Source organism: Mirounga leonina, unplaced genomic scaffold, assembly GCF_011800145.1.
Source record: "Mirounga leonina isolate KUSES-001 unplaced genomic scaffold, KU_Mleo_1.0 Mir_507, whole genome shotgun sequence".
NCBI lineage: Eukaryota > Metazoa > Chordata > Mammalia > Carnivora > Phocidae > Mirounga > Mirounga leonina.
This window is the reverse complement of record NW_023270789.1, coordinates 5,118,496-5,134,868: the sequence shown is the minus strand read 5'-3', so window position 1 is coordinate 5,134,868 and position 16,373 is coordinate 5,118,496. Positions and strand designations below refer to the sequence as shown.

The following is a 16,373-nucleotide window of genomic DNA, read 5'->3' as shown; positions in this document are numbered from 1 at the left end:
GAAGGAAGGAAGGAAGGAAGGAAGGAAGGAAGGAAGGAAGGAAGGAAGGAAGGAAAAAAAAATGTATGTATGTATGTATGTAGTTAGGTTTAGGTCCTCTCCATACTTTTTGAGGCAGGTCTCAAAGCAATGGCTTATCATATGGGTTGTAGTAGTTCCAGGACATGATCCCAAATGAAAGTCCACTATACTATTTTTATCCCACGTCCCACATTTTTTTATTTTTTATTTATTTTTTATTTTTATTTTTATTAAAGATTTCATTTATTCATTTGTCAGAAAGAGAGGGAACACAAGCAGGGGGAGCAGTAGAGGGAGAAGCAGGCTTCCTGCTGAGCAGAGAGCCCGATGTGGGGCTCGATCCCAGGACCCTGGGAGCCGAAGGCAGACGCTTAACGACTGAGCCACCCAGGCGCCCCAACCATGACCACTCTTGATCTGTTTGTTCCACTGTAATATTCTGAACAGAAATGAGAAACTGTGAGGGCCTGTGATTTGGTCCAACTCCGTATCATTAAAAAGCTCTCAGAAAAATGGTATGTGCACAGCTGATTTTTCTTACTGCTCTCTGCTAGACTCTTAAGATGTAAACACAAAGATTCTTCTTCTTTTTTTTAAATTTTATTTATTTATTTGTCAGAGAGAGAGAGAGAGAGCGTGTGCACAAGCAGAGGGAGCAGCAGGCTCCCCCCTGAGCAAGGAGCCCCATGTGGGACTTGATCCCAGGACCCCGGGATCATGACCTGAACTGAAGGCAGATGCTCAACTGATTGAGCCACCCAAGCGTCCCTTAAAGATTTATTTATTTGAGAGAGAGAGAAAGAGCAAGAGAGTGAGCAAGGGGAAGGGCAGAGGAAGACAATCTTCAAGCAGACATCCCGCTGAGCATGGAGCCTGACAAGGGGATTGATTTCAAGACCCTGAGCCGAAACCAAGACTCAGAAGCTTAAGTGACTGAGCCACCCAGGAACCTATCCCCATATTTTAAAAAAATACCAAAGCTGTGGGTGGTATGGGTTTAATAAAAACAAAAAGTTTCTTACTCATTATATACTTTCCAGGCATTGCATCCATGCTGTGACATTAGTTCCAAATTCTCAATTCGAACTGCCTGATGCTCTAACTGGGCCATAGAATTGTTTACACATTCTTGCCACGCAGTAATGTCATTTTTCTGACCCGAGGAAGGGGCTGGAAGTTCATATCTGAAATTAAACAAAAATAAAATGAAACTACATATTCCCCTAAATCTTTCTTTCCTTCTAATCGAAGGCCTCACAGGTCTATGCACAATGTAAATCCACAGAAGACTGAAGATAAGATCAGACTGTGCAATAATAAGAACCTATTTATCCTAAGAAACAAGTCATTTACAAATAAGATTTTTAAAAAATATATTTTATTTATTTATTTGACAGAGAGAGATACAGCGAGAGAGGGAACACAAGCAAGGGGAGTGGGAGAGGGAGAAGCAGGCTTCCCGCTGAGCAGGAAGCCTGACATGGGGCTCGATCCCAGGACCCCGGGATCATGACCTGAGCTGAAGGCAGACGCCCAACGACTGAGCCACCCAGGTACCCCTGGTGGCTGATTTAACACCATTATATACAGTAACAAAAAATTGTTCATTTCAACATGAACTGATTCAAACTATAGTATATTCATATAAAGCATTGTTAAATTAGCTACTGAATGATGCTACTGAAGAATACTTAAAACATTAACATGTTTGTGATATATTAGGAGAAAAAAAGGATACAAAAAAACCCATGCTATCATTTTTGTAAAAAACACTTACATTCATCCAGCTTCCCACCCACACACCCACACCACTCTAGAGAAAAAAATATAAGGGATATAATAATTCTTTGCACTTGGCCCTCACTCTATTCACTCTCTTCACACTACACAGTCCTTCAACACTGCTGATATAGCCAGTAAGTACACTCTTCATAAATCTCAGCTCATTATTGATGAGTTACTACAGACTAAGTTTTAATTTCTACTTTAATATTTTGACTAGATACTGTAAAAACTCCACATTATTTCTATGAACAACTAAGGGGTATGTAACTGGGATCAAGAAGTGATAAACCAGGGGTGCCTGGGTGGCTCAGTCAGTTAAGCATTCAACTCTTGATTTCAGCTCAGGTCATGATCTCAGGGTCGTGAGATCAATTCCCTCAATCTCTGTGTTGGGCTCCACACCAGGAGTGGAGCCTGCTTAAGTTTATCTCACTCTCTCTCTTTAAAAAAAAAAAGAAGAAAAAGAAGCGACAAACCATTTTGTTAAAAAAGAAAAGAAATAGCTTTACACATATACCATAAATGTGGCAGTTTTCAAACTTCTGATTATAACCCACAGTAAGAAGTATCTGTGATCTAGTATACAAATATACAAAGCTCAACAAATGTTTCACAAAACAGAGATGCCTGGGTGGCTCAGTTAAGCGACTGCTTTCGGCTCAGGTCATGATCCCAGGGTCCTGGGATTGAGTCCTGCATCGGGTTCCTTGCTCAGGGGGGAGCCTGCTTCTCCCTCTGCCTGCCCCTCCCCCTGCTTGTGCTCGCTCTCTCTCTTGCTGACAAATAAATAAATAAAATCTTTAAAAAAAAAAATGTTTCACAAAAACAATACTCACCTTTACATGCAGTATATTCTGATATTTTCTGTTCTATTTCCTTAAAAAAGTGCTGTGAGTACGAAGTTTCCTTTATGACCCACCTGCTTGGTGGGTCACTGCCATAAAGGAGTTACTGTCATGAGTATCTATAGAGCAGAAACACCTGAAAATGAAGAACTGAGGAATCCTGGAACTTCTCCTGCCTTTATCACTGAGGCTAGACAGGAAATGGAGCATAAGAAATAGGGTCCTCTGGTTCTACAGACTCAAAATCCCTCTTCTAATCTATACATCTGAGAGGACAGACCTACTGTGCATGTGGCCCTCTCTCAAAGGACTCTGCTCTGACAGACTACTTAGTGGTTCCCATAATTCCATAGTTATCTTAAAGTTGAAAGGGATCTCAGATGTTAAGCAATCCAATTCTCCATTTTAGAGGAAGTAACAAAGGATGTTTGGACTTTTGTTTCCTTAAGAGAGTAGTAGTTTTGTAGTAAAGTGGCACAAGAGGGAAGATAATAGTGGAACCAAAATCAAACTATCGGGCACTCTGTGTTTACTAATGTTGGTTTGTGTCAGAGTGAATCAGGGATCATTATAAACCATAACATGGTTTCACCTAGACATGTGATCAGTGAAAAACTAGATGTCTATTCAGGAACATTTCCTTGAAAAAAAAAAAAATTTTTTTTTTTTTAAGATTTATTTATTTATTTTAGAGAGAGGGAGCAAGGGAGAACAAGCATGGGGATAGGGGAGAGGAAGAGAGAATCCCAAGCAGACCCTGTGATGATGAGTGTGGAGCCCAATGTGGGCTTGATCTCATGGCCCCAAGATCTCGACCTGAGCCGAAACTAAGAGTTGGACACTCAACTATTGTGCCACCCAGGTGCCCCTCCTTGAAAATTCTTAAAAACATGAACTTCATTACAATTACCATTCCTGTTGTTGGATTTTACAATATTTTGCGTTTTGTTTTTGTTTTTTTTTAAGAGAGAAAGAGAGCACATGCTTGTGGCAGTGATTGGGGAGGGGGAGCAGGGAGGGGCAGAGGGAGAGGGAAAGGGAAAATCTTAAGCAGGCTCCATACCTAATGTGGAGTCCTACGCAGGGAACTGATCTCACAACCCTAAGATCATGACTTGAGCCAAAATCAAGAGTGGGATGCTTAACCAACTGAGCCACCTGGGCGCCCCTATTTTGCCTTTTTGAAGAAGGGTGCACAGAATATATTTGAATATTAACAAAGGATTATAGGAACCACTATTATTATATGTTCATATTATATATGAAGAAACATAAACATAAAATCAGACAAGAATTTTTTCTTTTCCACATTTTAAGAGCTGTAGCAGTTTTACAAGCAACTTAAAATTAAACAATGATTTGGGTCCAGCTGAAACCAGAAATACGACTTACCGTTTCATACTGAGTAATTCTATTGGTTGTCGAGCAGCCAGTCTTTCAAATTCATTTCTCATTATGTCGGTCTAATTGGGGGAAAGAATTATTTCCAAAATCATATCGACAAACTGCAACTAATAACCACCAATAATGAATCTAACCTACTTAAATATTTCTTTATGCTACCCATTAAAACGGATCATTTCCAAAAAATTAAAAAGATCAAATAAAATGGGTCATTTCCCTTCCCACCAAGTCTTCTCTGGGTTAAATGCTCTCAAGGATCAGAACACACACACTTCATATGTAAAGGGACCCACAGAGAAAAGGACTGTTCCTAGATCAGTGGCTTTCAGTCCCAGCAGCACATAAAAATCAACTGGAAGCTTTGAAAACAATTTCAATCCCAGCCACATCTTACCCCTCTCTCCCATTCCTATTTAATTGTTCTGAGGTGGAGACTGGACATGATTAGAACTTGTTTTTAACTCATCAGTTGACTGTATAGTGAAGCCAGTGTTGAGGACCATGGATCTAAGTATTCACTGAGAGTAGGGGAAGGGAGGAGAGGACTTGGACATAAAATAATTTGCTTTAGGGCTTTAAGCCTAAACCCATACTTTCTTTTGGCCCTGGCTCCTATTTTCAGACTTCACTCTTTGCAAAGAATGAGAAATGGGGAAAGGACGAAAGAAACTGGTTCTGCTATCTGCTCTAACAATTGTATGATTTATTTATTATTATTATTATTTTTAAAGATTTTATTTATTTATTTGAGAGAGAGCATATGAGAGGGGGGAGGGTCAGAGGGAGAAGAAGACTCCCTGCCAAGCAGGGAGCCCAATGCGGGACTCGATCCCGGGACTCCAGGATCATGACCTGAGCCGAAGGCAGTCGCTTAACCAACTGAGCCACCCAGGCGCCCTATTTATTATTTTTTTAAAAGATTTATTTGAGAGAGAGATAGAGAGAAAGAGCACATAAGCAGGGGGAGCAGCAGGCAGAGGGAGAGGGAGAAGCAGACTCCCCACTAAGCAGGGAGCCTGGTATGGGGCTCAATCCCAGGACCCTGGGACCATGACCTGAGCCGAAGGCAGACGCTCAACGGAGTGAGCCATTGAGGTGCCCCACAATTGTACGATTTAAAAAAATACACGGTAAAAAATAAAAAGTAAAAAAATACATGGCAGAGGTCTACTTCTTTAGGTCCAAGTTTTGGTCAATATCTTACTCCATTTCTGTTCTGCACATTTCCTGGCCTGAGTATAAAGAACTGCTTAAGTATTCACTTATAGTAGTATTTCAGTTATCCTGTGTAATTTCAATTTTTTGACAGCTTCAACTATATTAAGACAGTCCAATTCCTGGCTAGAATAGACTCTCATAAATAGTTAAATGAATTAATGGAAGAGAAGTTTCAAAAGCAATTTGAGGAGTGGTTAAGGTCTTGGGCAAATTAGCTTCTCTAAGCTGCAGTTTTCCCATTTAAAAAATTAGGGTAATAAACATATATAGTTCACAGGGCTGTTTTCAGGACTAAGATGGTGAGCCCAGTACACTATCAATTCCTATTTTGAAAAAGGGTTAAATGATCAGTATACTAATTATAAAGATAGGAGGCATATGTTGTACTTAAGAGAGCTAAAAGGAAAACTGGTCCAAATATTTAAAAGTTTGCGATTGAGTGCAGTTATGTGAGATTTTCGGGAGCCAATCTGGTAAGGAAGCATTACTGTACTTACTTCTTAATGTGGTACCGTCTATATCTGGGTAACGCTTAGCAAACGTATGGGAAAATGACATACCATAGGAACATCTTCCTCCTATTTAAAACTTAACCGACATCTCTTTTCATATTACTTCAATATAAATACTGCGTTTTAATAACAGAATTCTTTCATTAAATACATGGCTACCTGTAATGGGGGAAAAAACCAAATACTAAAGTGCCTAACAGAATCTATTAATTAATTAATTTTTTTTAAAGGATTTTATTTATTTATTTGAGAGAGAGAATGAGAGACAGAGAGCACGAGAGGGAAGAGGGTCAGAGGGAGAAGCAGACTCCCCGCCGAGCAGGGAGCCCGATGCGGGACTCGATCCCGGGACTCCAGGATCACGACCTGAGCCGAAGGCAGTCGCTTAACCAACTGAGCCACCCAGGCGCCCCTCAAATAAATAAAAATCTTTTTTTTTAAAGATTTTATTTATTTATTTGAGAGAGAGAGAATGAGAGAGAGAGAACACATGAGAGGGGATAGGGTCAGAGGACGAAACAGACTCCCTGCCGAGCAGGGAGCCCGATGCGGGTCTCGATCCAGGGACTCCAGGATCATGACCTGAGCCGAAGGCAGTCGCCTAACCGACTGAGCCACCCAGGCGCCCCAGATTCTATTAATTTAGAGATGATATTTTACATTTCATTTAGCTGATTACACCCTAAGTAGTATCTTGGGTGCACTTCTAGGCTAAATATTTAAATAGCATTTTACTTATGAATGGTTTGTCACTTCAGTCATTCACATACAGTCGGGAAATACCTAGGCTGTGATACAAAGGCCGCCCTCTAGTGGTTCTCAGGAGCCTAGGCTTATATATATTAAAAATTCCTCCTCACTTGTTTTAGAGTAAACCTTAGAGAGTAGAGGATGCCTTTGAGAATTTACGCAAGGAGCCGATCTCTGAAAAACTGTACACGCTAATTTTTGCAGTGTTGGGTAGTTCGCGAAGCCCCAGAAAGTCCTTCAGTGGGTCTCAGAATAAGAACGCCGGAGAAGGCTTATCTAGTTGTTTTCAATGGACCGGTAACACCTATACAATAGAGTAAGAAGTAGCTAAGCAAGCAGTAATTAAAGCCAGAATTTAAAATGCATTTTTCCGTGCTAGACTCTCAATCCAAAATAAAGCTTCACAGGATCCTGGCTCATACGGTGGCCTCAAGACGTCACACCTACTTCAAAAGCAGAATAATCCGGGGCTGTCAGGTAGCTCAGGTAGTTCTTGGTAGGTCGGTATCTGCGGGTTTCCTCCTCCACCAGCGCCGCAGCCTAGAAACGAGAACAGGGGCCAGGGTAGAGGTAGCAACTTCTAAGGTGCTTCTTCCAGCACTCAGGGCCCGAGAGCGCTGAGTCAGCGACCCAGCCCGAACTCACCGCTTCCCGCACACCCGGCGCTTCGTAACCTTGGTCAAAATACGGCAGCGCATCTACCACAACCTCTCCGGCAACTAAGCCCGTGCCCGCCATTCTTAGGCTCGCCTAAACTTTCTGAGGCTGCGCACACTCAGGCCCATTTCATTACGCCTGCGCTCGCTCTGACGTAATACACGTCGCTTGTGCATTGGCTCTAGCGCATGCTCAGTTGTCAATTCTGAAGGCGCCCTCGCCCAGCTACTAGGAAGTGCCCGGCCATTTTGTTTTGGTCGGACGTGATGTCACGTCGCGATTTCCCAGAATCAGCGGAACGTCTCCATTTCCTGTCCCCCTGTGTGCTCCGCTTTTTTGCCTCCGACCGGGAGTAATTTGGAGGGGCATTGGGACTTTTCGTTCCCTGCAGGAAGCTGGTATCTGGAAGGGGAATGCTTTTTAAAAAACTTTTGGAGGAAACTGGCGGCAGGATTCGGTAGGGAGAGGGATACTGGTTTCATACTCCCCTAACCTTCCACCTGCAGTCCTTAACTTTTCTCTCTGTGGCGGTTTTTCTCTCCCGTTGCGCTACTTGCTGTACCCCCCACTATAGTTTTGAGAACATTTGCGTTCGATAAATGCAGTTACTTCACAGATTCTGGAAGTCGGCGCCGATCGCCAGTTAAAATTGCGAAGCTTGAGGGTCTCCGTAACAAAAGGAACCTGATCTTTTCCTCCAGGGTGAGATTAAAAACTGCCCACCAATTGCAGCTTCAACAAAATCCCGTCATTTTGCCTTCAGCGCGTATATAAAGTCCACTCACTTGCCTTTAGGGCTTCCGGGAATAGACTAGGGTTCCTCCTTGCCTCCCAACCACTCCTGCTGCTGCCGGGGCGCCGTCTCTGGTCTGTGTCCCCAGCTCCCTTTCACTCTGCGGGCCAAGGCCAAATAAGGTGGTCGGACAATACACCCTGCCCGGCGTGTGCGATCTAGACCCAGGCTTTGCCTGCCAACAGCCCGGAAATGTTGACCACCGTCATTAAGTCGGGTTAGTCTACCACTGATTCGGATTGTCTTTTAACCTTATCACTAGATAAATGTGCTAGTTATAGATTTAAGCGAAGTAGAAGATCTTACATCTTAAGCAACTTTATTGAAAATTCTCCAAGAGTTCCATGGAATTTTTGTGTTTATTCGTTAAAAGATCTGTAAACAACACTTTATACAAATCTTGAGCAATATTTTTTTTTTTACAAATATATCCAGAACTCATAATACTTTACAAAAACAAAGTAAAACAGACCTAAGAAAAAGGAAGCAGCTTCAGGTCACGGGAATAAAATAAGACCCCCATCCCTGAAGCAAAGGTCTCCTCACAGAGGGACGGTCAAGATTCACCACCGTAAGACCTCCTACCCCCGTTTTATAAACAATTTCCAATTACTAATTCTTCCCTCAAGATTGGAGTGGCAAATGGACAGATGTCTGGTAAGAGCCCCACTGGGGTAAGATGCTTAATACACATTTTTTTTTTTTTAACAAGACATAGGCTCAGTTCTATTTTCTAGACCCGTAAGAACTATATAGCACCGGTCTTAAATGGGGTCCGCTTCAGATTCGTTCATGCACACCTGAATGGGCTGTAATGACAATACAACTCAATAAAATGTCATAATACAACTTACAAGGTTTTGTTAAGCTCGAATAAATATTTTTATGCCAGTTAAAACCATCAGCAGGAATGGAAGAAAACTGACATCTGCTATAACATTTATCAATGAAAATTACACCATCACTGGTAAGTTCCTCCTTCTAATCAATACTACTATTTTAGATATTAAGGGTCAGGGTGATTATATGGTGAGTGCCCAGGAATGTTCATAGTCTGAGTCCAATTTAATTAGGGCAAAAAGTCCTACAATTCTAGGGGAACCAAAAAAGAGACATCTAGGCACCTATAGTTTGAAGTCCCTTATCCTCAGAGCTGAAACTTGGCTCTGGTACACTTCAGCTTAAAAGAAAATTTTTTCAATAGCTATAATCCCACAGAGCTCAAATTTCCATCTGCAGGACTAACCAACTTTTTCTGTGCTCATCATGAATGGATAGTCCTGGCTTCAGTTCTGGCTCTGTTGTATAACTTTGGGCAAGTTACTTAACCTTTTAGAATTCCAGTTTCTTCATTAATAAAATGGAGATGAAAGTATCTCATGAAGTTGACTTAAAGACTGAATAAGATGACATACATGTACCATCACACATGGCACATGGGGGACAGTAAGAAAAGGGGTTCTCATGCCCTTGAAAGGATATTTTCCTGTTAGCTCTAATCCCACGAAGTTTAATGTTGACAAGCTACTCAAGTGCCACACGATGTGGAGGAGGAGCTGCAAGGTGTCTACTTGTATAAGATACTCAATAACAGTGTTAATAAATAGGGCTCCACATCAGTGAGATTCCCCCAGACAGAACATTAGACTAAAAAACAAAAACTGGAGATATATGAGGAGTATATTCCTTAGCTCTGCTGAAACAGCCCATAGGTGTCAAGCTGCTATGGTATTTCAGTGATGAGAATGATGCGTGTAGGATGCATTCTGCACTTCTATCATGCTTCCTCAGTACCTTCAACTCAGCATTTCTCTCATTGTGCTCATCTTTGAGCTGTTTTTTAAAAAATGCAACACCAAATCTTTCCCTGTTAAAAGATAAGTGCCTTCACAGACTAAGCACATAACACAAAGAATGAGCCCAAGAATTAAATACAAAAGGCCACTGAAAAAATTATTGGAGGCAGAGTAATGAGAACATTGGTTCCAGACTACTCCCAACAATCCTCCAGTGATTACTACAGCAGCAACAGGAGAATCCTCCTCCAAGGACCTGGACTGCTTTGTAACCTTTTCAACTTTCCAGGATTTTGGAGGCTACTTCAAGGCATCCTGACTCTTGGAGAAGTATTTTCTTTGGCACTTTCTGTTCTATTTAAGATGGAGACAGTCAATCAAAGATTTCATTTCTTCTGCAGAAATTTCATTTTACTTCCTAAAGGGAGAAAGAAGTAGAGTGAATTCTCATTAGTTCATTTTTATTTATTGTACATTATTTGAGGCAAGAGATTAACACCTTAGTCATTCGGAACAGCCCAGGAGTAAGCTGCCATCTCAAGCTAGCAGGTGATGTGTTTGACTGCCAAATAAATAAACGAACCCTATGTGTCTAATTGTAGAGGTAAAAGAGAACTCAGACATCACCTAATCCAGTGGCTTTCAGCCTTGACTATAGGTTAAAATTGCTTGGCCTGATCCCCAGAGATTTCTTGGAGCCTGCAGTGGGGAAAATTTTCATTTACGTTCCCCAGAGATTAAAATATTGTAATAGGAGTTCAGGACCACCAATTTGATCTAACCTCATGGTATAAAGATGAAATAACAACCCAAGGCATAATTTGTCCATGGTCAGCTATTTAAGGACAAGGCCTTATTTTAATTAGGGGCATATATTTCTTTTTCTTTTTGTATTGAAGTATAATTGACATACAATGTCCTATTAGATTCAGATGTACATCACAGTGGTTTGATATTTTTATACATTACAAAATGATCCCTATGATAAGTCTAGTTACCGGGGGTACATATTTCAAGGACCCATATAAACACCATGGAATATAGTTCTTCATTATTTTGGGCTACCACATCACCGTTCTCCAATATCACAAAGGGTAATAAAAAGTTAATTATTATAACTGAAAAATCATAAACATCTGTGTTTCTTTCTGACGTGTAAAATTAGACTTGTAGAAATCTTCTTTTGCCTCAGATGCCCTTTTCTAAACCAGGTGTTTTTAATCTGGAGTCCACGGATGGGCTTCAGGAGGGTCCATGAATACCCTATAATTATATGCAAATTTTTATGTTCTAAGCATACTTTTCTGGGAAAAAGGTCCACAGTTTTTATGAGATCCTCCCAGTGATGTGACCTAGAAAAGATTAATAATTATGATATGCAAATTATCACATTATCTGAGGAAAACAGACCCAAGGACAACTCTGATGGAGAATCCCGACCTCTGAGAAAGACTTCTTTTTCTCCAAAACACTTTGGAAGTACAGTCATGGTTTCTGGTCAGCCTATTTGAGGTTATACTGTTGATTTGATTATAAAGTTTTGTGATGAGGCACACTTTCTGCAAAAGGTTTTTTAGTCACATTATCTAACAAGAAAGCACAACAACTCACCAAGACTCCGCAAAATTTTATTCATCCCACTAGGCTCAGACTCTGGAATTGTTTCCAAATACTGAAGGGCCCGGACCTCAAACAAACCTACAAGGAAAACTCATGTTGGTGAAATTGTCCAATACTTTCTAAAAATCACTTAAATGAAACTGTGCTGGGCACCTGGGTGGCTCAGTTGGTTAAGCAACTGCCTTCGGCTCAGGTCATGATCCTGGAGTCCCAGGATCGAATCCCGCATCAGGCTCCCTGCTCAGCAGGAAGTCAGCTTCTCCCTCTGGCCCTCCCCCCTCTCATTCTCTCTTTCTCAAATAAATAAATAAAATCTTAAAAAAAAAAAAAAAACAACTCTGTGCTTACTACCAATGTACTACCATAGCTAAAACAAAATTATAAAAATAACTATTTTCCATAATAAACAACTCAGATTTTGAGCCCTTGTAGCTTTATACCATTTTTTGTTTATATATATATTTTTTTAAATTTTAAAATTTTAAAATTTATTTATTTGAGGGGGAGACAGACAGATAGTGACAGAGAGAGAGAGCACAAGTCGGGAGGAGAGGGAGAAGCAGGCTTCCCGCTGAGCAGGGAGCCCGATACAGGGCTCGATCCCAGGATGCTGGGATCATGACCTGAGCCAAAGGCAGACGCTTAAGGACTGGGCCACCCAGGCGCCCCTGTTTATATTATTTTCAAACCCTCCAAGGGCTCACTAAATACAGGGGGAGAACTTCATGATAAAACTGACCTTTCACCCCACTTTTCCGAAGCTCTCGGTCCTGGATGAAGCCTGCAAACATCTGTGTTTCCATGAAGAGATCCAGGAAGTGGCGTACACTTCGGGAGGTGTGGGATTTACGGAATGGTTCCCTTTGGAATACACGCTCCCCATGCTCAGTGACAGTCATGCTCAAAGAATAATGTCCCACTACCTCCACAAAAAACCTCACAAATGCCTCGGACACCAGAGAGTTGAGTGTCACATCTGCTGCAAAATAAGAAAAATAAGAAAGAAAAGAAAAAACCCTAAGTTTTGTATTTATGGGAAATTGTTATAAAAGTGATGCATAAGAACTCACAGATTGAAGGACTGAGAATCTTCATTCTTAGCTTCCTTGCACACTCCACAACCGACAAAACGCCATTAGCTCGTATTTTTACTTTTATTTTCTTCCCACATATACTCGTATTACATCTTTCAGCCTGGCTTGCACATCCATGATCTCACTGTAACTGCTCTTTCAAAGGCCACCAGTGAGAGCCAGCCAAATTTAATCTGCTTTTCTGTTTGTCTCTCCTTTAAACTCTGTGCTGCATTTGTGTTAACCTTCTCCCCATTCCTCGTCTCCCACAACTTTATACTCTTCTGATTTCTGGATTCCTCTCCTGCTTTTATGACCAAACATTTGTTTTTCTCTTGCCTCTTCTTCCTCTTCCTAAGCATGGTCCTCAGACCACCTCTCTTCAGCATTCCCATCCTTACAGAGCTAACCGGCATAGAGATGGAGTTGGCTTTTCATGTTGATAATTTGCAACCCTACATCTCTAGCCCTTGTATGTCACCAGAACTCACCTTCTACATTTTCAGGCTACCTACGGGTAATCATCATTTGGCTGTCCCACCAGCACTTAAATTCCATTTGTCTAAAATTCAAATCAGGTCCTTTGGAAATTAGTAAAATATGAATCAAATAAGTAAACAATACATGTGTGAAACCAAATTCATTCTGTTTCTCCACCAATCAGTTCTCTCTCAACTTTCTCATTTCATACAGCAACCACTATTCCATAATTTATTGAGTTCTTAAGATATGTCAGACCCTGTATTTAGAGCTTTTATAAATATAATAATCCAGTGAAGTAGGTATTATTTCCTTATTACAGCTGAGGAAACTGAGGCTCAAAACAAAGACATTCTCCAGGGTCAGCTCATCTGGTACAGGGTACAGAAGTTGCCAGACTCCCAAGTTAGGTGATTCTTAACCACTGTAACATGAAATACATTGCCTTTCAGGTTCCAGGCTCAGACCTCAGATTCAACTTAGACTCCTCCTTTTTCTTCCATACCTAAAGTATTTTTTTCCCCCTTCACAATGTTGCTTGCTCTTTCCATGGGCTCCATACTGGACTGGGAATCAGGGACCTAGGTTTAGTCAGAGTTCTACCACGGAACAATGGTATAATGGTGCACAACTCGCTTTACCCCTGTTGGCTCTCTTCCTGTATCTGCATAATGAGGGGGCTATTAGGTGATCTCTAAGGTCTCTTCTGGCATTCCACTTGATTATAAACTAGATTTTTGTTATATTTTGTTCAACAGATATCCTTCTCGTCTCTCCTGCAGCTGAGAATCCATGGTCCATCACCACTTTTATTGTCAACACTTTTGCCCGTCTCCCATCCCCTTCCAGTTACTGTCCCATTTCTCTCCCACTTTACAGCAAAATCTCTTGGAAGAGTTGTTTATACCTGTTGTACCCTTTCTTAATCTAATTCCCTTTGTTTTTAAAATTATGCTTTTCTATAACTTATCTTCAATTATTTGTTTCTGTTTTCATATAAATGCCTTATATATTCTTTTACAAGTATAAATATTTCATAAGGTCACCAGTGAAATGAACACACCAGTACCAACCACAAAGCTTGAAACAGAACATCAAGGGTATCTCGGATGCTCCCTGTGTGATGCCCTCTCCGAGGTGTTCTTCCCTTACTCTCCAGTAGAGGGCGACCGTTATCAGCGACACTGGGTTTATCATTCCCTTGCTGTAGGTTACAGTTCCACTACATATATACATAGCCAACCCCAACAACATACTATTAGGTTTTGTATATCTTTGAACATTACATAAAACATATTCTTCTGTAACTTACTGTTTTATTCAATACATGTTTTTAAGATGCTTTTTTTTAATGCTATATTCTCCTGTCAATGAACAGTTAGGTTGTTTTTAGGTTTTGCTATCACGTAAAATGCTGCTACTTTGAAAACTATGTACTTGTTTCCTAATTATCATGTGCAAGAGTTTCTCTAGGGTATATATCTAAAAACTTAATTGTCAGGTTGTAGGATATATACACACCTTTAAGTTTACTAGATGATGCCCAATTGCTTTTCCAAAGCAGTTGAAGTAATTTACACATTCTCACCAACTCCTGACATTGTCAGACTTTTTAACTTTTGCCAATATGGTGGGTACAAAATGGTATCTCATTGTGGTTTTAATTTACATATCCCAGATTTTGATGAAGTTGTACATCTCTTCATGTATTTATTGGCCTTTCACATTTCCTCTTCTGTGAAATGATCGTTCGTATCTTTTCCCCATTTTTCTATTGGGTTGTTCATCTCTTTATTATTGAAATCGCATTGTAGGAATTTTTTAAAATAAAGTCTGGATACTATTCCTTTGTTGGTTATATTTGTTGAAAGTATCTTCACCTAGTTTGTAGCTTGTTTTTTATTTCTTTTCCATGGTGTACCTCAATGATCAGAAATTTTAAAAATTGGGGCACCTGGGTGGCTCAGTTGTTAAGCGTCTGCCTTCTGCTCAGGTCATGATCCCAGGGTCCTGCTCCCTGCTCAGCAGGAAGCCTGCTTCTCCCTCTCCCACTACCCCTGCTTGTGTTCTCTCTCTCGTGGTCTCTCTCTCTCTGTCAAATAAATAAATAAAATAAAATAAAAAAGAAATTTTAAAAATTTAAGTGTCATATTAATCAATCTTTTCTTTTTTACCAGCCGGGAGCCCTTATTCTTAACATTTAAATCTTTAATTCAGGGGCGCCTGGGTGGCTCATTCGTTAAGAGTCTGCCTTCGGCTCAGGTCGCGATCCCAGGGTCCTGGGATCGAGCCCCTCACTGGGCTCCCTGCTCTGCGGGAAGCCAGCTTCTCCCTCTCCCACTCCCTCTGCTTGTGTTCCCTCTCTCGCTGTGTCTCTCTCTGTCAAATAAATAAATAAAATCTTAAACAAACAAACAAAAAATAATAAATCTTTAATTCATTAGAGTTAGTTTTGTGTATAGGGTGAGGTATAGAACCTCTTCATTTCTTTTCATAAGGAAAACCAATTGCCCTACTATTGTTTACTGAATGGTTCATTCTTTTCCTGCTGATATGCAATGCTGGCACTGACCCAAATTAAGTTTCCTTATGCTGGTACACTCTCTCTCTATTCCTTCCCTTGCTCTATTTATTTCTGAACAAAAACCAAACAGTCTTAATTACTATGACTTCATGATTAATTGATGTTTTGTAGGGCAGCCCCTTCAATGTTGTTCTTTTACAGGAGCATCTTAAAACTATTCTTGGCCCGGGGCGCCTGGGTGGCTCAGTCGTTAAGCGTCTGCCTTCGGCTCAGGTCATGATCTCAGGGTCCTGGAATCGAGCCCCGCATCGGGCTCCCTGCTCCTTGGGAGCCTGCTTCTCCCTCTCCCACTCCCCCTGCCTGTGTTCCTTCTCTCGCTGTGTCTCTCTGTCAAAAAAATAAATAAAATCTTTAAAAAACAAAACAAAACAACTATTCTTGGCCCTTTGTAATTCCGTTAAAATTTTACAAAAAGCTGAATGCCATTCCAATTCTCTCTTGAACCTTCCCCAGTCTCGCTTTCTTCCCACCATCTCACTGATTCTGCTGCTATCAAGGTCTCTAAGCTCTTCCCATTGTCAAATCCACCAATCCTCAGTCTTCATCACACTTGACCTCTTTGTAGCATTAGACATAACTGTTTACTTTCCTTTGTGAAATGCACTCTTCACTCAACTTCTCTAATATTACTCCCCTGTTTTTTTTTCCTCCTCCTTCACTAGCTGCTCTTGCCTTTTGCTGGATCCCCCTCCTCTTCCCTACTGCCAAACACTGGAAATCTGACCACACCATTACCAGCCAACCCAGGGCTCAGCCCTTAAATCTGGTATTTTCTATCTATACTCACTCTATAGGGTTACCTCATCTGGTCCCACAGCTTTAAAACAGCAACTTC

General features: G+C 40.9%; 2 protein-coding genes across 4 annotated transcripts in view; both read right to left on the bottom strand.

Annotated features, from left to right (window-relative positions):
* The window catches only part of BCAS2 (BCAS2 pre-mRNA processing factor), a 13,692-nt gene extending 6,221 nt beyond the window's left edge, over positions 1–7,471 (bottom strand). For both annotated transcript variants that reach the window (XM_034990239.1, XM_034990240.1), the window contains exons 1-4: positions 7,181–7,471; positions 6,983–7,075; positions 4,044–4,114; positions 1,044–1,205 (exon numbers count right to left, since the gene is read on the bottom strand). In XM_034990239.1, coding sequence (XP_034846130.1) covers positions 1,044–1,205; positions 4,044–4,114; positions 6,983–7,075; positions 7,181–7,273 — 419 coding nt within the window. In that variant the 5' untranslated portion in view covers positions 7,274–7,471. The remainder of the gene's footprint in view (positions 1–1,043; positions 1,206–4,043; positions 4,115–6,982; positions 7,076–7,180) is intronic.
* Positions 7,472–8,287: 816 nt separating this feature from the next.
* Positions 8,288–16,373, bottom strand: part of DENND2C (DENN domain containing 2C) — an 83,557-nt gene continuing 75,471 nt past the window's right edge. The window contains exons 17-19 of one of the 2 annotated variants that reach the window (XM_034990237.1): positions 12,141–12,380; positions 11,393–11,479; positions 8,288–10,199 (exon numbers count right to left, since the gene is read on the bottom strand). In XM_034990237.1, coding sequence (XP_034846128.1) covers positions 10,168–10,199; positions 11,393–11,479; positions 12,141–12,380 — 359 coding nt within the window. In that variant the 3' untranslated portion in view covers positions 8,288–10,167. The remainder of the gene's footprint in view (positions 10,200–11,392; positions 11,480–12,140; positions 12,381–16,373) is intronic. The other variant, XM_034990238.1, reaches the window with a different exon arrangement.